The sequence below is a fragment of the Oncorhynchus clarkii genome, chromosome 28 (genome assembly GCF_045791955.1).
Source record: "Oncorhynchus clarkii lewisi isolate Uvic-CL-2024 chromosome 28, UVic_Ocla_1.0, whole genome shotgun sequence".
NCBI classification, from domain to species: Eukaryota; Metazoa; Chordata; class Actinopteri; order Salmoniformes; family Salmonidae; genus Oncorhynchus; species Oncorhynchus clarkii.
Genome location: NC_092174.1, coordinates 40,730,026 through 40,750,292, shown reverse-complemented (window position 1 = coordinate 40,750,292; position 20,267 = coordinate 40,730,026). Strand labels below are relative to the sequence as shown.

Sequence of the window (20,267 nt, the reverse complement as noted above, 5' to 3'; positions counted from 1 at the left end):
TAGACCAGTGTTTATAGAGTTGTCTGTCTGTCAGTGCATGTGAGATTGGTTGTCTTTTATCAACACCAGAGAGAAAGCAGGGCCACAGGTTAAGAGCAAGATGGAGGAAGTAGAGGAGAGTGTGTGTGTGGTGGGGGGGGGGGGCAAGAGCGGGAGGGGAGTGGAGGGGGGGGGGGCAGAGCAGGAGAGGTGGGGGGGACCAGAGCAGGAGAGGGGGGGGGGGGCAGAGCAGGAGAGGGGGGGGGGGGCAGCGCAGGAGAGGGGGGGGGGGGGGGGGTGGACCAGAGCAGGAGAGGAGGGGGGACCAGAGCAGGGGAGGTGGAGGATAGGGGGAAGGGCACAGTCTGCTAGATAATGAGAGCATCCACTCTACCCCACCTCTGGCGCACACACAGGCACGTGTGAGGTAGGAATTGCAACCATGGTTTAATGGTGTCCCTTTCTTCCTCCAGTGTTTCCATGTATCCCAGAGAAGCCTGGCATGCCCTGTCCAGGAGAAGACAGTAAGTCTACATCTCTTGTCCCTTCTTTTGTTCTCTGAAGATTGAGACACACACACACACTTGTTCCAGTAATCCCCGTGTTCTTCTCTTCCTCAGAGTCTATATATCGTCGTGGGGCTCGGCGCTGGAGGAAACTCTACTATGCCAGTGGTCATGTCTTCCAGCCCAAACGGTTCAACAGGGTGAGAATCCTCTCTGTCCCTGTCTCTCTTTCTCTCTCTTTCTCTCATCTCTCTCTTCCACTCCATCTCTCTGTCCTCCCAATCAGTGACTTAGCTGTATTAATGATAAGTTGATATTTGAAGGTGGTTGTTTTAAATTTGTCTGTTCTCTCCTGTATGCTCATGGTAGAGAGCTCACTGTGCCATCTGCACAGACCGTATCTGGGGTCTGGGGAGACAGGGCTACAAATGCATCAACTGCAAACTGCTGGTCCACAAGAAGTGTCACAAACTGGTCAGCGTGGAGTGTGGTAAACAGATCCAGGTGAGATGCAGAGAGCAGGCAGAGCCTGGTGTCCCTGAGTTTTACTTTTCTTCAGTCATGTGGTCAGAGAAACTGTGGGCCCTGAGTGTTAACTTAGTTCAGTTATGTGGTCAGAGAGACTGTGGGCCCTGAGTGTTAACTTAGTTCAGTTATGTGGTCAGAGAGACTGTGGGCCCTGAGTTTTACCTTAGTTCAGTTATGCGGTCAGAGAGACTGTGGGCCCTGAGTTTTACCTTAGTTCAGTTATGTGGTCAGAGAGACTGTGGGCCCTGAGTTTTACCTTAGTTCAGTTATGCGGTCAGAGAGACTGTGGGCCCTGAGTGTTAACTTAGCTCAGTTATGCGGTCAGAGAGACTGTGGGCCCTGAGTGTTAACTTAGTTCAGTTATGTGGTCAGAGAGACTGTGGGCCCTGAGTTTTACCTTAGTTCAGTTATGTGGTCAGAGAAACTGTGGGCCCTGAGTGTTAACTTAGTTCAGTTATGCGGTCAGAGAGACTGTGGGCCCTGAGTTTTACCTTAGTTCAGTTATGTGGTCAGAGAAACTGTGGGCCCTGAGCGTTAACTTAGTTCAGTTATGCGGTCAGAGAGACTGGGCCCTGAGTGTTAACTTAGTTCAGTTATGCGGTCAGAGAGACTGGGCCCTGAGTGTTAACTTAGTTCAGTTATGCGGTCAGAGAGACTGGGCCCTGAGTGTTAACTTAGTTCAGTTATGTGGTCAGAGAGACTGGGCCCCGAGTGTTAACTTAGTTCAGTTATGCGGTCAGAGAGACTGGGCCCTGAGTGTTAACTTAGTTCAGTTATGCGGTCAGAGAGACTGGGCCCTGAGTGTTAACTTAGTTCAGTTATGCGGTCAGAGAGACTGGGCCCTGAGTGTTAACTTAGTTCAGTTATGCGGTCAGAGAGACTGGGCCCTGAGTGTTAACTTAGTTCAGTTATGCGGTCAGAGAGACTGGGCCCTGGACCTACTGTAGTTTCGGGCTCATAAAGGACCAACTTGAAATACTTTTTGCCTCCGTATTTCTCAATGATTCTCTGTCGTTCTCTCATATCTCTCATCTGTCTAGGAGCCCATCATGGGGCCTGATAGGGGGGCCTCCATCACACCATTAGACCACTCTGAACAGCCAGGTAACACACGCACACCGCCTTGTTAAAGACTTAGATAACTAGCCTTGGTGAGCAAAACTAGGTAAACAATCAAAGACATTTTGGCTAAATGAATAGTTCCTTCAGACCTTAGTCACTAAGTTGCATCTAGCAGGAAGACCGCTTTAAGCCCAGAGGCTGGCTGAATGAGAAGGCTTAACATTCCCGCTAGGAACCCTTCTGTATCACTCTCTAGTGTCTAGGAGGAAGCCTTCTGTATCACTCTCTAGTGTCTAGGAGGAAGCCTTCTGTATCACTCTCTCGTTCTCTACTCAGGTCCTCAGAACAAAGACTCCAGTGAGAGTTTGAACTCAGATGGAGAAGAGAAAGAGGTGTGTTTGTTGCCAAATGTCTGTCTTTATCTGTCTCTACCTCGTGTCCCTGTCTCATGTCTCTCTACCCCGTGTCTCTGTCTCATGTCTCTCTACCTCGTGTCTCTGTCTCATGTCTCTCTACCTCGTGTCTCTGTCTCATGTCTGTCTCTACCTCGTGTCTCTGTCTCATGTCTGTCTCTACCTCGTGTCTTTGTCTCATGTCTCTCTACCCCGTGTCTCTGTCTCATGTCTCTCTACCTCGTGTCTCTGTCTCATGTCTCTCTACCTCGTGTCTCTGTCTCATGTCTCTCTACCTCGTGTCTCTGTCTCATGTCTCTCTACCTCGTGTCTCTGTCTCATGTCTCTCTACCTCGTGTCTCTGTCTCATGTCTGTCTCTACCTCGTGTCTCTGTCTCAAGTCTCTCTACCTCGTGTCTCTGTCTCATGTTTAACTCTGTCTGTCTGTCCTGTAGGCCCGCTGCAGCAGAAACACGGGGAAGTCAGCTTCCAGTCTAGGTCTGGTGGACTTCGATCTGCTGAGCGTGATTGGCCGGGGCAGCTATGCCAAGGTCCTGCTGGTCCGACTCAAGAAGACAGAGAGGATCTATGCCATGAAGGTGGTTAAGAAGGAGCTGGTCAACGACGACGAGGTACTAAACACACACTGGTACATGTAAACATACACTGATATCCGTAAACACACACACACACACACTGGTACATGTAAACCCACACACAGTTACATTAACACATGATCGACACTTTGACAGGTGCTACCTGATCAATCATCTGTGCCATTTCTCCTTTGTCTGTCTAGTTCTTCTCTCTGTTCAAACCTATTATTATTATTATTATCTGTCCATCAATGGAGATCTGTATCTATTCACTGTGTTCACACATCGTCAGTCTCCTCACATCACTAGGGCATCCAGTCACTGTGCTTAGAATGCCAGAAATCACTTCTTCTGCAGCCCTCATCAGATGGGAGCAGTCTGTCAACACCATTCACTGTGTTCAGCCATTCTCACTCCTAACATCTTCTGTCTCATTCTGTAGCCTGTCAGTCTGTTTGCCTGTCTTCCTGTCAGTCGGTCTGCCTGTCTTCCTGCCTGTCTGCCTGTCTTCCTGCCTGTCTGCCTGTCTTCCTGCCTGTCTGCCTGTCAGTCGGTCTGCCTGTCAGTCGGTCTGCCTGTCAGTCAGTCGGTCTGCCTGTCAGTCGGTCTGTCTGTCTGCCTGTCAGTCGGTCTGTCTGTCTGTCAGTCTGCCTGCCTGTCGGTCTGTCCATCTGTCCTCTATCAGATAGATGGCTGGTCATTTCTACTAAACTTTTTTTTTTTGCGTTTTAAGACTTGATTTCCAAATGGTGTGTGTGTGTGTGTGTTGTAGGACATTGACTGGGTCCAGACAGAGAAGCACGTGTTTGAGCAGGCATCCAACCACCCCTTCCTAGTGGGGCTTCACTCCTGTTTCCAGACTGAGAGCAGACTGTTCTTTATCATAGAGTATGTGAACGGAGGAGATCTGATGTTCCACATGCAGAGACAGAGGAAAATACCTGAGGAACACGCCAGGTGAGAACAGTGAAGTCATGGCTACACCAGACACCAGGAAATAATCCTGGGAGCGTTTCAATCTTACCCGACGAGGTCTGTAGTGCCGTTCTACCTGATAATTAATGCACCCACCTGGTGTCCCAGGTATAAATCAGTCCCTGATTACAGGGAAACAAATTATACCCTTTAAAGCAGTGGAACTGGCTTCCAGGTCCAGATTTGAATTTGAAGGGTATGTCATGTCCGTTCCTCTGAAACGCCCAGGACTACACATCTACTGTTCTCCCCCAGTAGGCTCACGTTGCCAGACGTAAAATTCCCACATCTCCGAACCTAGAACCTTTGGGGCAGGCCACCAGCTCTAGCACACCTGGGGGTGTATTCATTATGCCGATTCTGTTGCAAAACGTTTCTTAAACGGACGCAAACGGGGTGAGACCTACCTGAATTTGTCCAATGCCAATACATTTGCTTTTTAGTTGCAAAATGTTCAGTTTTGGACTAATAATTACACCTCTGATTCAACGAACCAAGGGCTTGGTGATTAGCTGCGTAGCTCTATGACGACGGTGGTGGTGGTGTGTGTTGAGTCTGACTAGTTCTTCACCATCCCTCTGTGTGTGTCAGGTTTTACTCCGCAGAGATCAGCTTGGCGTTGAACTACCTCCACGAGAGAGGCATCATCTACAGAGACCTCAAACTGGACAACGTGCTGCTGGAGTCGGAGGGACACATCAAACTCACTGACTACGGCATGTGCAAGGTGGGTGTCGAAAGTGTGTCTGTTGCTGTGTTTCTGTCTGTTGCTGTGTTTCTGTCTGTTGCTGTGTTTCTGTCTGTTGCTGTGTTTCTGTCTGTTGCTGTGTTTCTGTCTGTTGCTGTGTTTCTGTCTGTTGCTGTGTTTCTGTCTGTGCTGTGTTTCTGTCTGTGCTGTGTTTCTGTCTGTACTGTGTTTCTGTCTGTACTGTGTTTCTGTCTGTGCTGTGTTTCTGTCTGTGCTGTGTTTCTGTCTGTTGCTGTGTTTCTGTCTGTTGCTGTGTTTCTGTCTGTGCTGTGTTTCTGTCTGTTGCTGTGTTTTTGTCTGTTGCTGTGTTTCTGTCTGTTGCTGTGTTTCTGTCTGTTGCTGTGTTTGTCTGTTGCTGTGTTTCTGTCTGTTGCTGTGTTTCTGTCTGTTGCTGTGTTTCTGTCTGTTGCTGTGTTTCTGTCTGTTGCTGTGTTTCTGTCTGTTGCTGTGTTTCTGTCTGTTGCTGTGTTTCTGTCTGTACTTTGTGTGTATCTTTTTGTTGTGTGTGTGTGTGTGTGTGTGTGTGTGTGTGTGTGCGCGGTTGTAGTTGTCCCTGTACATCTTAAGCTTGCTTGTGTGTGTGTGTGTGTTACATTTGAGTCATTTAGCAGAGCTCTTATCCAGAGCGACTTACAGCAGAGAGTATATACATTTTCATTCCTCTTATGTACTGGTCCACTGTGGGAATGGGACCCACAACCCTGGCGTTGCAAGTGGCATGCTCCAACTGAGCCCAACGGGACCCTGAACGTTGTGAGATGTGTGTGTGTGTGTGTGCTTCCTGATGCTGTGTAGGAGGGCTTGAGGCCAGGGGACACCACCAGTACGTTCTGTGGGACCCCCAACTACATCGCCCCTGAGATACTGAGAGGAGAGGACTACGGTTTCAGCGTGGACTGGTGGGCTCTGGGGGTGCTGATGTTTGAAATGATGGCTGGACGGTCGCCCTTCGACATTGTAGGAAGCACCGACAACCCAGACCAGAACACAGAAGACTACCTATTCCAAGGTAATGCTGTTAGGACAGGGTCAAAGTTCATGTTATGAAAAGTACTCGTGTTGTTACTCTGTATTGGCCGATCCTCAAGAGAAAGTACGTGGTACTCTTATCAGTCAGTAAAAAAGGATCTCTGTGCAACTAGACTTGGGCGGTAAACGGTATATACCGTGTACCGGGTTATTTAGCCGTGGGATGGTTTTTCAGTACCGTTGAAACAATTTATTTTAAATTTTTCAATACTTTTTAATATTTGTAGCTACTTTTACAGTAAATACCTGCAGTCAGCTAGTGCAACATGTTGGGAGATAAAGCAGAATGCGTTCTGCATTTTACCAGTCACATTATTTTACATTATGAAGCTTACCGTGGTTCCCCCAGAACAGTTGAGCCAGTCACGTGTGTTTGTAAATAGCACAACGGGAGAAAGCGGGAGCTGGTGAGTTCAGCTGTGTAGTGACTGGTTGCGTTTCCTATCGAGTGCTCAGGGACTGCAACTATAGTTTCCCTTCACAGAAAATACATTTGTGCAACGTATTTGGCAGAAAATCACTTCATTGTCATCAGTGACAATAGAAGTCCATCTGGCTGTAAGTCAATTCATACAATGAAAAAGCAAGGTCTTTTTTTGTTGTTGCAAGAAACGATGCATGGCCATCATATTTCTAATGTTTATCACAGAACAAATGTAGCCAGCTACATTTCCTAATGTTTTGTTTAAAGTTAATCTTACGTCTTACCGGAGGAAAAGAGTCTGTCGACACTGAGAGAAGTAGCTACACGTCAGTCGTTGTCTTTTGATATCCGTTCGTGATTTGTCATCCGAGTGGAAAAGTGCAACTTGAAGCACAAAATTAGTTTCACAACGAACAGTAAATTACAATAATACCCATTTTAGATCTGCGTTTACTGAAACGCAACGAGATTTAAAAAATTCCCTGCTTGAAAAACAAGTAATTCAGTTTTAACTCGACTCCTCTAAGTTTAACTTGCTATTTCTCTAAGTGGCTGAATTAATAAGGGCATCATATTGTGTTAGCTGTCTGCCATGTTTGAGAAGTCAAAGCTCTCTTGGGATGAGTTATCTGTACAGCTGTCGCTGCAGCTTGATCTGTTGTCGGCTCCTCCCCCGTCTTCTCTGAGCAGAGCAAGCTGGCCTGTTGCCCTAGCGACTCCAGACAGACACGGTGTGTACACAGCAGGCCTGTTGCCCTAGCGACTCCAGACAGACACGGTGTGTACACAGCAGGCATGTTGCCCTAGCGACTCCAGACAGACACGGTGTGTACACAGCAGGCCTGTTGCCATAGCGACTCCAGACAGACACGGTGTGTACACAGCAGGCCTGTTGCCCTAGCGACTCCAGACAGACACGGTGTGTACACAGCAGGCCTGTTGCCCTAGCGACTCCAGACAGACACGGTGTGTGCACAGCAGGCCTGTTGCCCTAGCGACTCCACACAGACACGGTGTGTACACAGCAGGTCAGTTGCCCTAGCGACTCCAGACAGACACGGTGTGTACACAGCAGGCCTGTTGCCCTAGCGACTCCAGACAGACACGGTGTGTACACAGCAGGCATGTTGCCCTAGCGACTCCACACAGACACGGTGTGTACACAGCAGGACAGTTGCCCTAGCGACTCCAGACAGACACGGTGTGTACACAGCAGGCCTGTTGCCCTAGCGACTCCAGACAGACACGGTGTGTGCACAGCAGGCCTGTTGCCCTAGCGACTCCACACAGACACGGTGTGTACACAGCAGGTCAGTTGCCCTAGCGACTCCAGACAGACACGGTGTGTACACAGCAGGCCTGTTGCCCTAGCGACTCCAGACAGACACGGTGTGTACACAGCAGGCATGTTGCCCTAGCGACTCCACACAGGCACGGTGTGTACACAGCAGGCCTGTTGCCCTAGCGACTCCACACACACGGTGTGTACACAGCAGGCATGTTGCCCTAGCGACTCCAGACAGACACGGTGTGTACACAGCAGGCATGTTGCCCTAGCGACTCCACACAGGCACGGTGTGTACACAGCAGGCCTGTTGCCCTAGCGACTCCACACAGACGGTGTGTACACAGCAGGCCTGTTGCCCTAGCGACTCCACACACACGGTGTGTACACAGCAGGCATGTTGCCCTAGCGACTCCACACACACGGTGTGTACACAGCAGGCATGTTGCCCTAGCGACTCCACACACACGGTGTGTACACAGCAGGCATGTTGCCCTAGCGACTCCACACACACGGTGTGTACACAGCAGGCATGTTGCCCTAGCGACTCCACACACATGGTGTGTACACAGCAGGCATGTTGCCCTAGCGACTCCAGACAGACACGGTGTGTACACAGCAGGCATGTTGCCCTAGCGACTCCAGACAGACACGGTGTGTACACAGCAGGCATGTTGCCCTAGCGACTCCAGACAGACACGGTGTGTACACAGCAGGCATGTTGCCCTAGCGACTCCAGACAGACACGGTGTGTACACAGCAGGCATGTTGCCCTAGCGACTCCAGACAGACACGGTGTGTACACAGCAGGCATGTTGCCCTAGCGACTCCACACACACGGTGTGTACACAGCAGGCATGTTGCCCTAGCGACTCCACACACACGGTGTGTACACAGCAGGCCTGTTGCCCTAGCGACTCCACACAGACACGGTGTGTACACAGCAGGCCTGTTGCCCTAGCGACTCCAGACAGACACGGTGTGTACACAGCAGGCATGTTGCCCTAGCGACTCCAGACAGACACGGTGTGTACACAGCAGGCCTGTTGCCCTAGCGACTCCACACAGACACGGTGTGTACACAGCAGGCCTGTTGCCCTAGCGACTCCACACACACGGTGTGTACACAGCAGGCATGTTGCCCTAGCGACTCCAGACAGACACGGTGTGTACACAGCAGGCCTGTTGCCCTAGCGACTCCACACAGACACGGTGTGTACACAGCAGGCCTGTTGCCCTAGCGACTCCACACACACGGTGTGTACACAGCAGGCCTGTTGCCCTAGCGACTCCAGACAGACACGGTGTGTACACAGCAGGCATGTTGCCCTAGCGACTCCACACACACGGTGTGTACACAGTACTATTCCTCCTTCAGACATTCATGGGTCTCAACTATGTTCATTTGCATAATGTCTCTCGTTCACATTAGCTTGTAAATATCTGAACTCACCAAAAATGACATTCAGTAGCTCCTACCTAATATATGTACAGTTTTTATGAGCGGGATTGCCTGTCTTTGTAATTTGTTTATTTTTTGTTTGGGCTCGTAAGCATATTTAGCTAGCAGCATCCATTGAAATGCTTAATTACTTGTGCTAATTTTGTTAGCATTCTGGTAATGGACACCCAATTGTCTTTTTGTTTGTCTGTTTTTGACGCCCTGTTGTGTACTAAGCCAGTAATACAGTACATCCCGGGGGACGGTAGGAATATCTGTATACTGCCAACCCTACTGTGCACCTCTAGTCAAAAGTCTGATTGTGCTGGCTGGGATAGTGGTAATGCTGCAGTGCCTGACACATGTCCACAGTGTCAGCATATCAGTTTCAATAAGGTATTTTTCACAGCCTCTCTCTTTATATCCACTCTGTCACTATTGTAAAAGCCCTCTCAAAATCTAATCTAATCTCTCTCCTCCTCTGTAGTAATATTGGAAAAACAGATCAGGATTCCTCGATCGTTGTCAGTCAAAGCTGCCAGTGTCCTCAAGGGCTTTCTCAACAAGGTAACTACTGCACACTCCCGCCTCCTCTCCCTCCCGCCTCTTCTCCCTTCCTCCCTCCCGCCTCTTCTCCCTTCCTCCCTCCTGCCTCCTCTCCCTTCCTCCCTCCCGCCTCCTCTCCCTCCCGCCTCCTCCCGCCTCCTCCCGCCTCCTCTCTCTCTCTCCCTCCCGCCTCCTCTCTCTCTCTCTCCCTCCCGCCTCCTCTCTCTCTCTCTCCCTCCCGCCTCCTCTCTCTCTCTCTCTCCCTCCCGCCTCCTCTCTCTCTCTCTCTCCCTCCCGCCTCCTCTCTCTCTCTCTCTCTCTCTCTCCCACCTCCTCTCTCTCTCTCTCCCTCCCGCCTCCTCTCTCTCTCTCCCTCCCGCCTCCTCTCTCTCTCTCTCCCTCCCGCTTCCTCTCTCTCTCTCTCTCCCGCCTCTTCTCTCTCTCTCTCTCCCGCCCGCCTCCTCTCTCTCTCTCTCCCGCCCGCCTCCTCTCTCTCTCTCTCTCTCCCGCCCGCCTCCTCTCTCTTTCTCTCCCGCCCGCCTCCTCTCTCTCTCTCTCTCTCTCCCCCGCCCGCCTCCTCTCTCTCTCCCTCCCGCCTCCTCTCTCTCTCGCCCTCCCGCCTCCTCTCTCTCTCCCGCCTCCTCTCTCTCTCTCCCTCCCGCCTCCTCTCTCTCTCTCCCTCCCGCCTCCTCTCTCTCTCCCTCCCGCCTCCTCTCTCTCTCCCCTCCCGCCTCCTCTCTCTCCCCTCCCGCCTCCTCTCTCTCCCTCCCGCCTCCTCTCTCTCCCTCCCGCCTCCTCTCTCTCCCTCCCGCCTCCTCTCTCTCCCTCCCGCCTCCTCTCTCTCCCGCCCGCCTCCTCTCTCTCTCTCTCTCCCGCCCGCCTCCTCTCTCTCTCTCTCTCCCGCCCGCCTCCTCTCTCTCTCTCCCTCCCGCCTCCTCTCTCTCTCTCTCCCGCCTCTCTCTCTCTCGCCCTCCCGCCTCCTCTCTCTCTCTCCCTCCCGCCTCCTCTCTCTCGCCTCCCGCCTCCTCTCTCTCCCTCCCGCCTCCTCTCTCTCCCTCCCGCCTCCTCTCTCTCTCCCGCCTCCTCTCTCTCCCGCCTCCTCTCTCTCTCCCGCCTCCTCTCTCTCCCGCCCGCCTCCTCTCTCTCTCTCTCCCCGCCCGCCTCCTCTCTCTCTCTCTCTCCCGCCCGCCTCCTCTCTCTCTCTCCCTCCTCTCTCTCTCTCCCGCCCGCCTCCTCTCTCTCTCTCCCTCCCGCCTCCTCTCTCTCTCTCCCTCCCGCCTCCTCTCTCTCTCTCCCTACCTCCCTCTCTCTCTCCCTCCCGCCTCCTCTCTCTCTCTCCCTCCCGCCTCCTCTCTCTCTCTCCCTCCCGCCTCCTCTCTCTCTCTCCCTCCCGCCTCCTCTCTCTCTCTCCCTCCCGCCTCCTCTCTCTCTCCCTCCCGCCTCATCTCTCTCTCTCCCTCTCGCCTCCTCTCTCTCCCTCCCGCCTCCTCTCTCTCCCTCCCGCCTCCTCTCTCTCTCTCCCTCCCGCCTCCTCTCTCTCTCTCCCTCCCGCCTCCTCTCTCTCTCTCCCTCCCGCCTCCTCTCTCTCTCTCCCTCCCGCCTCCTCTCTCTCTCCCTCCCGCCTCCTCTCTCTCTCTCCCTCCCGCCTCCTCTCTCTCTCTCCCTCCCGCCTCCTCTCTCTCCCTCCCTCCCGCCTCCTCTCTCTCCCTCCCTCCCGCCTCCTCTCTCTCCCTCCCTCCCGCCTCCTCTCCCTTCCTCCCTCCCGCCTCCTCTCCCTTCCTCCCTCCCGCCTCCTCTCCCTTCCTCCCTCCCGCCACCTCTCCCTTCCTCCCTCCCGCCTCCTCCCGCCTCCTCTCTCTCTCTCTCTCCCTCCTCCTCTCTCTCTCTCTCTCCCTCCCGCCTCCTCTCTCTCTCTCTCTCCCTCACGCCTCCTCTCTCCCTCCCGCCTCCTCTCTCCCTCCCGCCTCCTCTCTCTCTCCCTCCCGCCTCCTCTCTCTCTCTCTCTCCCTCCCGCCTCCTCTCTCTCTCTCTCTCCCTCCCGCCTCCTCTCTCTCTCTCTCTCTCTCCCGCCTCCTCTCTCTCTCTCACCCGCCCGCCTCCTCTCTCTCTCTCCCGCCCGCCTCCTCTCTCTCTCTCCCTCCCGCCTCCTCTCTCTCTCTCCCTCCCGCCTCCTCTCTCTCTCTCCCTCCCGCCTCCTCTTCTCTCTCCCTCCCGCCTCCTCTCTCTCTCTTCTCTCCCTCCCGCCTCCTCTCTCTCTCTCTCTCCTCTCCCGCCTCCTCTCTCTCTCTCTCCCTCCCGCCTCCTCTCTCTCTCTCTCTCTCCCGCCTCCTCTCTCTCTCTCCATCCCGCCTCCTCTCTCTCTCTCTCCATCCCGCCTCCTCTCTCTCTCTCTCCCCTCCCGCCTCCTCTCTCTCTCTCCCTTCGGCCTCCTCTCTGTCTCTCTCCCTCCCGCCTCCTCTCTCTCTCTCCCTCCCGCCTCCTCTCTCTCCCTCCCTCCCGCCTCCTCTCTCTCCCTCCCTCCCGCCTCCTCTCTCTCTCTCCCTCCCGCCTCCTCTCTCTCTCTCCCTCCCGCCTCCTCTCTCTCTCTCCCTCCCGCCTCCTCTCTCTCTCCCTCCCGCCTCCTCTCTCTCTCTCTCTCTCTCCCGCCTCCTCTCTCTCTCTCACCCGCCCGCCTCCTCTCTCTCTCTCCCGCCCGCCTCCTCTCTCTCTCTCCCTCCCGCCTCCTCTCTCTCTCTCCCTCCCGCCTCCTCTCTCTCTCCCTCCCGCCTCCTCTCTCTCTCTCCCCTCCCGCCTCCTCTCTCTCTCTCTCCTCCCGCCTCCTCTCTCTCTCTCTCCTCCCGCCTCCTCTCTCTCTCTCCATCCCGCCTCCTCTCTCTCTCTCCCCCGCCTCCTCTCTCTCTCTATCCCTTCGCCTCCTCTCTCTCTCTCTCCCGCCTCCTCTCTCTCTCTCCCTCCCGCCTCCTCTCTCTCCCTCCCTCCCGCCTCCTCTCTCTCTCCCTCCCGCCTCCTCTCTCTCTCCTCCCTCCCGCCTCCTCTCTCTCCCTCCCTCCCGCCTCCTCTCTCTCTCCTCCCTCCCGCCTCCTCTCTCTCTCCCTCCCGCCTCCTCTCTCTCTCTCTCCCGCCTCCTCTCTCTCTCTCTCCCGCCTCCTCTCTCTCTCCCGCCTCCTCTCTCTCTCCCTCCCGCCCTCTCTCTCTCTCTCCCGCCTCCTCTCTCTCTCTCGCCTCCTCTCTCTCTCTCTCCCTCCCGCCTCCTCTCTCTCTCTCTCCCCGCCCGCCTCCTCTCTCTCTCTCCCGCCCGCCTCCTCTCTCTCTCTCCCTCCCGCCTCCTCTCTCTCTCTCCCTCCCTCCTCTCTCTCTCCCTCCCGCCTCCTCTCTCTCTCTCCCTCCCGCCTCCTCTCTCTCCCGCCTCCTCTCTCTCCCGCCTCTCTCTCCTCCTCTCTCTCCCTCCCTCCCGCCTCCTCTCTCTCTCTCCCTCCCGCCTCCTCTCCTCCCGCCTCCTCTCCTCCCGCCTCCTGCCTCCCGCCGCCTCTCCTCCCGCCTCCTCTCCTCCCGCCTCCCCTCCTCCCGCCTCCCCTCCTCCCCCTCCTCCCGCCTCCTCCCCCTCCTCCCCCTCCTCCCGCCTCATCTCCCCTCCTCTCCCCGCCGCCTCTCCTCCCGCCGCCTCTCCTCCCGCCGCCTCTCCTCCCGCCGCCTCTCCTCCCGCCTCCTCTCCACTCCTCTCCCCTCCTCCCGCCTCCTCTCTCCCCCTCCTCCTCCCGCCTCCTCTCCCCTCCTCCCGCCTCCTCTCCCTCCCGCCTCCTCTCCCTCCCCGCCTCCTCTCCCCTCCTCCCGCCTCCTCTCCCCTCCCCGCCTCCTCCTCTCTCGCTCCCTCCCGCCTCCTCTCTCTCTCTCCCTCCCTCCCATCTGTCTCATTATATATGTTGTAATTTTCTCTCACACCCTTTTCTTTGTTGCTCTCCCTCTCTTCTATCTCTCAGGAACCTAAGGAGAGGCTAGGTTGTCACCCCCAGACGGGCTTCGCTGACATCATGGGTCATCCCTTCTTCCGAAACGTAGACTGGGACCTTGTGAGTCATCGTGTCTTCTTTCTTTCGCACTTCTATCTTTCTCTGTCTATCAGTGTTCTCTGGTGTTGAGGTGGGTTAGAACACCATGATCCAACAGAGAAGAGAGACGGTGAATCATTGTTTTCATTCAAACAAAGCAGCAGAATTCTCACCAATGATAATTAACTTCAACACTGTGAACGACGGACAGTGAGACAAATCAACTCCTATACTGTTTCCACTAGAGGTCGACCGATTATGATTTTTCAATGCCGATACCGATTATTGGAGGACCAAAAAAGCCTATACCGATTAATCGGACAATTTTTATTTATTTGTAATAATGAGAATTACAACAATACTGAATTACCACTTATTTTAACTTAATATAATACATCAATAAAATCCATTTAGCCTCAAGTAAATAATGAAACATGTTCAATTTGGTTTAAATAATGCAAAAACAAAGTGTTGGAGAAGAAGGTAAAAGTACAATATGTGCTATGTAAGAAAGCTGACGTTTAAGTTCCTTGCTCAGAACATGAGAACATATGAAAGCTGGTGGTTCCTTTTAATATGATTCTTCAATATTCCCAGGTAAGAAGTTTTAGGTTGTAGTTATAGGAATTATAGGACTATTTCCCTCTATACCATTTGTATTTCATTAACCATTGACTATTGGATGTTCTTATAGGCACTTTAGTATTGCCAGTGTAACAGCATAGCTTCCGTCCCTCTCCTCACTCCTCCCTGGGCTCGAACCAGCAACACAACGACAACAGCCACCATCGAATCAGCGTTACCCGTGCAGAGCAAGGGAAACAACCACAGGCTCAGAGCGAGTGACGTTTGAAACGCTATTAGCGCGCGCTAACTAGCTAGCAATTTCACTTCGGTTACACCAGCCTCATCTCGGGAGTTGATAGGCTTGAAGTCATAAACAGCGCAATGCTTGACGCACAACGAAGAGCTGCTGGCAAAACGCTCAGTCAGATACTTAGATACTTGTATGCTTGTATGCTCAGTCAGATTATACACAACGCAGGACACGCTAGATAATATCTAGTAATATCATCAACCATGTGTAGTTAACTAGTGATTATGATTGTTTTTTATAAGATAAGTTAAATGCTAGCTAGCAACTTACCTTGACTTACTGCATTCGCGTAAAGGCAGTCTCCTTGTGGAGTGCAACGAGAGAGAGGCAGGTCGTTATTGCGTTGGACTAGTTAACTGTAAGGTTGCAAGATTGGATCCCCCGAGCTGACAAGGTGAAAATATGTTGTTCTGTCCCTGAACGAGGCAGTTAACCCACCGTTTTCTAGGCCATCATTGAAAATAAGAATGTGTTCTTAACTGACTTGCCTAGTTAAATAAAAGTAGAAAAAAATATATATATATTTAAATTGGCAAATCGGCGCCCAAAAATACCGATTTCCGATTGTTATGAAAACTTGAAATCGGCCCTAATTAATCGGCCATTCCGATTTAATCGGTCAACCTCTAGTTTCCACATAGTTGAGGGTCATCACCTTAGACAAGCCCAGACGGTCTCCTTTCCCACCAGGGAACAAGGCAGGCCAATGGGATGTATTGGTTCTCTAAGGGCAGGTTTCTATTCCTGGACTAAGTGGTTCTGTTGTAGTTAGATGTTCACCACCAATAAGCAGTAACATGGTTAACCTCATGATGTTTCACCTGTTGCAGCAGACACCAGGGTTGGGGTCAATACAGATTTTCAATATTCTGGAAAAATGGAATTGGAATTTCAGTTTACTTCCTGAATTGTAAAGGAATTGACTCCAACCATGGTAATGGGCCAGACATAGTCCCAAGGCAATCTCCCTAGTTCCACCCACCCACCCACCCACCTGCCAGCTAAACAAACAGGCTGGCCTCTAGACATGCCTCCAGTCCCAGACCAGCTCAGGAGCAGCCTGACCTCTTTCCCCTGTTTGGTCTGGACTGCTGCTGTACTGACTGGCTGGCTCTCTGTCTGGAAGGATCAGGTTACACTGCTGAGCTGCCTCCCCCTCCACTCAGTCTCACCTCATAAACAACAGGTGGCAGCCTGCCCGTGCAGTCTACCTGCAGGGGGGGCAGTACTGGGTCAACACACTGCAGGCTATCTGTCTGGCCTGAGTTTAGAGTGGAGTTTTCACTAAGCCACAGCACAGTCACTAATATCGTTTCAGAGAGAAACCGGGAGATTGGCTTTTGGTAAAATCATTTTTGTTAGACAGTTTCATACACTGAAACCCAATTTCTTTTTACTGTTTTATTTCTTTACTCACACACACACACACACACACACACACACACACACCTTTTTTTCCACACCATGGGTTAGAGCCTGTAAGTGAGCATTTCACTGTAAGGTCTACACACCTGTTGTATTCGGGACATGTGACTAATAAAGTTTGATTTGAAGTCTTGTTTGTAAATAATGCTTGTTGGTTGAGACATGGTGCTTGCAGTATAAAGTTGGCTGTAAGGAGCTTTGGATAAAAGCATTTAGCTAAATAGCTTCATGTACATTATTTTAAAAGAGTATCAAGCTCAAGGTGTGTGTGTGTGTGTCTGGCCGCCCTCTGACCCCATTGCCTTGTGTTGTTTCAGATGGAACAAAAGCAGGTGGCTCCTCCATTCAAACCCAACATCTCAGGAGAGTTTGGACTGGACAGCTTCGACACCCAGTTTACCAACGAGCCTATCCAGCTCACGCCTGATGACGAGTGAGTGTCCTAATGGCTGGCTGGTCAGACTTTCTCTGTCTGGCGCTGTCTGTCTCTGTCTGGCGCTGTCTGTCATTCTTCATGAATCAGTTTTATTTATTTGATTCATCTTCATTTAAACAGGGAGCCACTCTTTTACAAGAGAGCCCTGTATACATTTACAAATAAAACCCACTACATAAATAAAACCCACTATTATAATAATAATAATACACATTAAACAAATTTAAGAAAAGCAATCGCATTCATTTACATAAGTCTCCAGTCAATAATTTTAAATGTCTGAAAGGAAGTTTGTGTATTGTTCCACACATAAAGGGCAGGAAAAACAGTTTTCCTAACTCTATGGAGACCAACGGGATCTCCAGAGATATCCACCCCTGAGAACGGATTTGGTCATTTGTTGGTCTAAAATGAATCATTGAAGTGATGTACAGTGGAGGTTTCTGCCAGACTGCTTTGTAAATAAATTAGAGACCAGTGCAGATATCTTTACAGACAGAGGTCCATCCCTCATGTTTATAAAGAATACCATGAGTCCTAAAAAACTTCTTGCTGAATGGAGTACTGAATGGTTTCAAAACAGAGGCTGCCTATGATGGAGGTTACTAAGACCTGTGAATGACTTCATGATCAGCGCGGTCATAGACGACCCCCTTAACCTCTGTTCCTTTCCCGTTTTCCAGTGACGCGGTGAAGAAGATCGACCAGTCGGAGTTCGAAGGGTTCGAGTACATCAACCCTCTACTGATGTCGGCCGAGGAGTGTGTGTGAACTAGGGAGTGTGTGGGAGTGGACACAGCACGCCACCTCGTGTCCTCGACGACGTCACTATTCAGCTCTGCATGGTTACCAGACTACCCTGCGATGACATCATCAAAGAGCGTCCTGCTGTTGAATAGAGAGAGGCGGAGAGCCGCCGGGGCTCTCAGACAAGAGACACTAACTTGCCAAACCAATCTCACATAGTGTGTCACAAATGGCACCTTATCCTTGACGTGTAGTGCACGTCCATTTTGGACAAACGTCACTGTCCTTTTTTTTTTTTTTAACCACTAGTCTTTTAAAACTACTTTCTCTCAATTATTTTTGTATTCATGTATCAAATCCGCACTGATTTCCTCGTTGGTCATCAGAGTGCAGGCTCTCAGTAGCCAATGAGGCTTGGAGGTTGGTTACCTAGGTTACTGGACACAAAGGGAGGGGGGGGACACACACACAGACGGTCCACAGAGAACAAACTAACCATCCTCTCTTCTTCCCAGCTTGGAGGTGGTTAAATGCATATTTTATTTGTACATAATAAGAATGATGTTTAGCCAAGGCCTTTTAACCCCAAGCCAGATCACCAGGGAACATAGTTGAAATCGGTTTCATGTTCACTACACGTATCATGATGAGCGTTGTTGCAGCAGCATGTTTGTAGAGGACTGAAGAAGAACAAGTGGACAACAGCATTTAACAAAAAAACACATCTATATATTTTTCTCATTTTATTTAATGAAATGGCAGTCTGTGTACGCTGGTCAATGTCCCCAAAGTGTTACGCCGTCGTCAAGCCCGTTGGCTCACTTATTGTTTACGTTTTGCAGTAGTCTTCGTGGAAACTTCCAGGACAGCCACGGTTCCAAGTTAAAACGATTGCCGTCTCAGCAGCCAACCAACACTAACTAACGTAGACACTGACAAAAAGGCACATGTCGAATGGCATCCTATACTATATAAAGAGCGCAACAAAAGTACTCTACAATAACACTGCGAGATTTAGAGTTAGGGTGCTGTTATGGATACAACCACACTGTGAATGAAAGAGTTTACTGTGAGGAGAAGATTTGGATACGAGTGGGCTGGACCACTAGCTGAGTTTAGTGATATGTCCCAAATGGCACACTATACTCTATCTAGCGCACTACGTTTGGTCATAGCCCTATGTGCCCTGGTCAAAACTAGTGCACAATTATTTTAATTTTTTTAACCTTTATTTAGCTAGGCAAGTCAGTTAAGAACAAATTCTTATTTACAATGACTGCCTGGGAACAGTGGGTTAACTGCCTGTTCAGGGGCAGAACGACAGATTTCTACCTTGTCAGCTCAGGGATTCGATCTTGCAGCCTTTCGGTTACTAGTCCAACGCTCTCACTAGTTAGCTCTGCATGGTTACCAGACTACCCGGCGATGACATCATCAAAGAGCGTCCTGCTGTTGAATAGAGAGAGGCGGAGAGCCGCCGGGGCTCTCAGACGAGAGACACTAACTTGCCAAACCAATCTCACATAATGCTTCACAAATGGCACCGTATCCCTCTACGTGTAGTGCACTAGGAAATGGGGTGCCATTTTGGGACGAAAGTCATTCTTGCCATTTGGGACACAACCTAGTAGTTTATGCAATCTGTCGTTGACAAAGAACCAAAACAATATTTTCTAAAGGAGAAAGAAAATCTGTTAAATATGTCTTGTCGTTTACAGTGGTACAGTACACACACAGTAGGAAAATGTGGTGTCCTAATATTAGCCAGGAAAAAGGTTGTTTTTTTCCCCCTCTGTTCATTTTTAAAATAGAATGCCTTTCTGAAACGTTTTTGTTATATATCTGTTTTCACAATATTAAAAAAAAAGTTTCTACAGTTTTCTCTAGTCCATGTCTGTGAATCAGTTTGAATATGAATGATGAGGATGGAGTCAGACCGTCGATCTCCTGGACCACTTCTGACCACTACAGATGACGCTCTTGAAAGAGATTTTCATCAAATCTAATAAGAAACACTATCAAAGCATTTAACAGCTTCAATTTATATTCCCAGTTCTGAATAGAGGTTTAAAAAATAATCATAATTGTTCAGTCTCAAATGGCACCCTATGCCCTATATAGCACACTACTTTAGATCAGAGCTCTATGGGCCCTGGTGAAAAAAAATAAGTGCACTAAATGGGGAATAGGGTGCCATTTAGGATGACGATTGGGATGCTACCAAAGTGTTTTAAAGTGGTGCCAAGTGGTGATTGGAGGAACAAACACTCTTCAGAATTGTTATCATGTTACTTTATATTGCAATGTATTTTTGTTAAATGTATTTTTGTTAAAAAATGATTCTCTAGGGCCTCCCGGGTGGCGCAGTGGTTAAGGGCGCTGTACTGCAGCACCAGCTGTGCCATCAGAGTCCTGGGTTCGCGCCCAGGCTCTGTCGTAACCGGCCGCGACCGGGAGGTCCGTGGGGCGACGCACAATTGGCCTAGCGTCGCCCGGGTTAGGGAGGGCTTGGTCGGTAAGGGTGTCCTTGTCTCATCGCGCACCAGCGACTCCTGTGGCGGGCTGGGTGTAGTGTACGCTAGCCAAGGTGGCCAGGTGCACAGTGTTTCCTCTGGCGCATTGGTGCGGCTGGCTTCCGGGTTGGATGTGCGCTGTGTTAAAGAAGCAGCGGCTTGGTTGGTTGTGTATCGGAGGACGCATGACTTTCAACCTTCGTCTCTCCCGAGCCCGTACGGGAGTTGTAGCGATGAGACAAGATAGTAGCTACTACAATAATTGGATACTATGAAATTGGGGAGAAAAAGGGGTAAAATTCAACAAAAAAAAGTAAAAAATAAAAATAAATTTAAAAAAAAATGATTCTCTAATGATTGATCGCTACATTGATTGGTGATTATTGTTATTGTGTGAAACCTGTTTGAAAACACTTTGATGGGGATGATGTGTGATTTCATCCAGAGGTGCCTACTGAAATGCTTAACAGGATGTAAAAAACGGATTTCTCAAAATAAACATTTTTATTTCCTTCCCTGTCTGTGTTGCTGTTTGTCTCTGCTACTGGTTGTCTCGTGCTGTTGCTTTTCGTCTGTCTCTCTGTTCATTGGTCTGTTGGTGTGTCTATCACTGTTCGTCTGTCAGTGTGTCCGGCTGGCTGGCTCACTGTGTCTGTTCATCTGCCTGTTTGTCCTGTCCATCGCTGTCTGCCTGACTAGGTGTCCGTCTCTG

At 50.8% G+C, this 20,267-nt stretch overlaps 1 protein-coding gene across 2 annotated transcripts in view; it reads left to right on the top strand.

Moving 5' to 3' along the window:
• LOC139387482 (protein kinase C iota type-like) overlaps positions 1-19,898 on the top strand; it is a 40,737-nt gene extending 20,839 nt beyond the window's left edge. Inside the window, exons 4-16 of one of the 2 annotated variants that reach the window (XM_071133724.1) lie at positions 453-503; positions 600-685; positions 855-989; positions 2,054-2,117; positions 2,412-2,467; positions 2,923-3,099; positions 3,836-4,020; positions 4,630-4,765; positions 5,582-5,795; positions 9,453-9,532; positions 13,489-13,578; positions 16,177-16,292; positions 16,979-19,898. In XM_071133724.1, coding sequence (XP_070989825.1) covers positions 453-503; positions 600-685; positions 855-989; positions 2,054-2,117; positions 2,412-2,467; positions 2,923-3,099; positions 3,836-4,020; positions 4,630-4,765; positions 5,582-5,795; positions 9,453-9,532; positions 13,489-13,578; positions 16,177-16,292; positions 16,979-17,066 — 1,478 coding nt within the window. In that variant the 3' untranslated portion in view covers positions 17,067-19,898. The remainder of the gene's footprint in view (positions 1-452; positions 504-599; positions 686-854; positions 990-2,053; positions 2,118-2,411; positions 2,468-2,922; positions 3,100-3,835; positions 4,021-4,629; positions 4,766-5,581; positions 5,796-9,452; positions 9,533-13,488; positions 13,579-16,176; positions 16,293-16,978) is intronic. The other variant, XM_071133725.1, reaches the window with a different exon arrangement.
• The last annotated feature ends 369 nt before the right edge of the window (positions 19,899-20,267 follow it).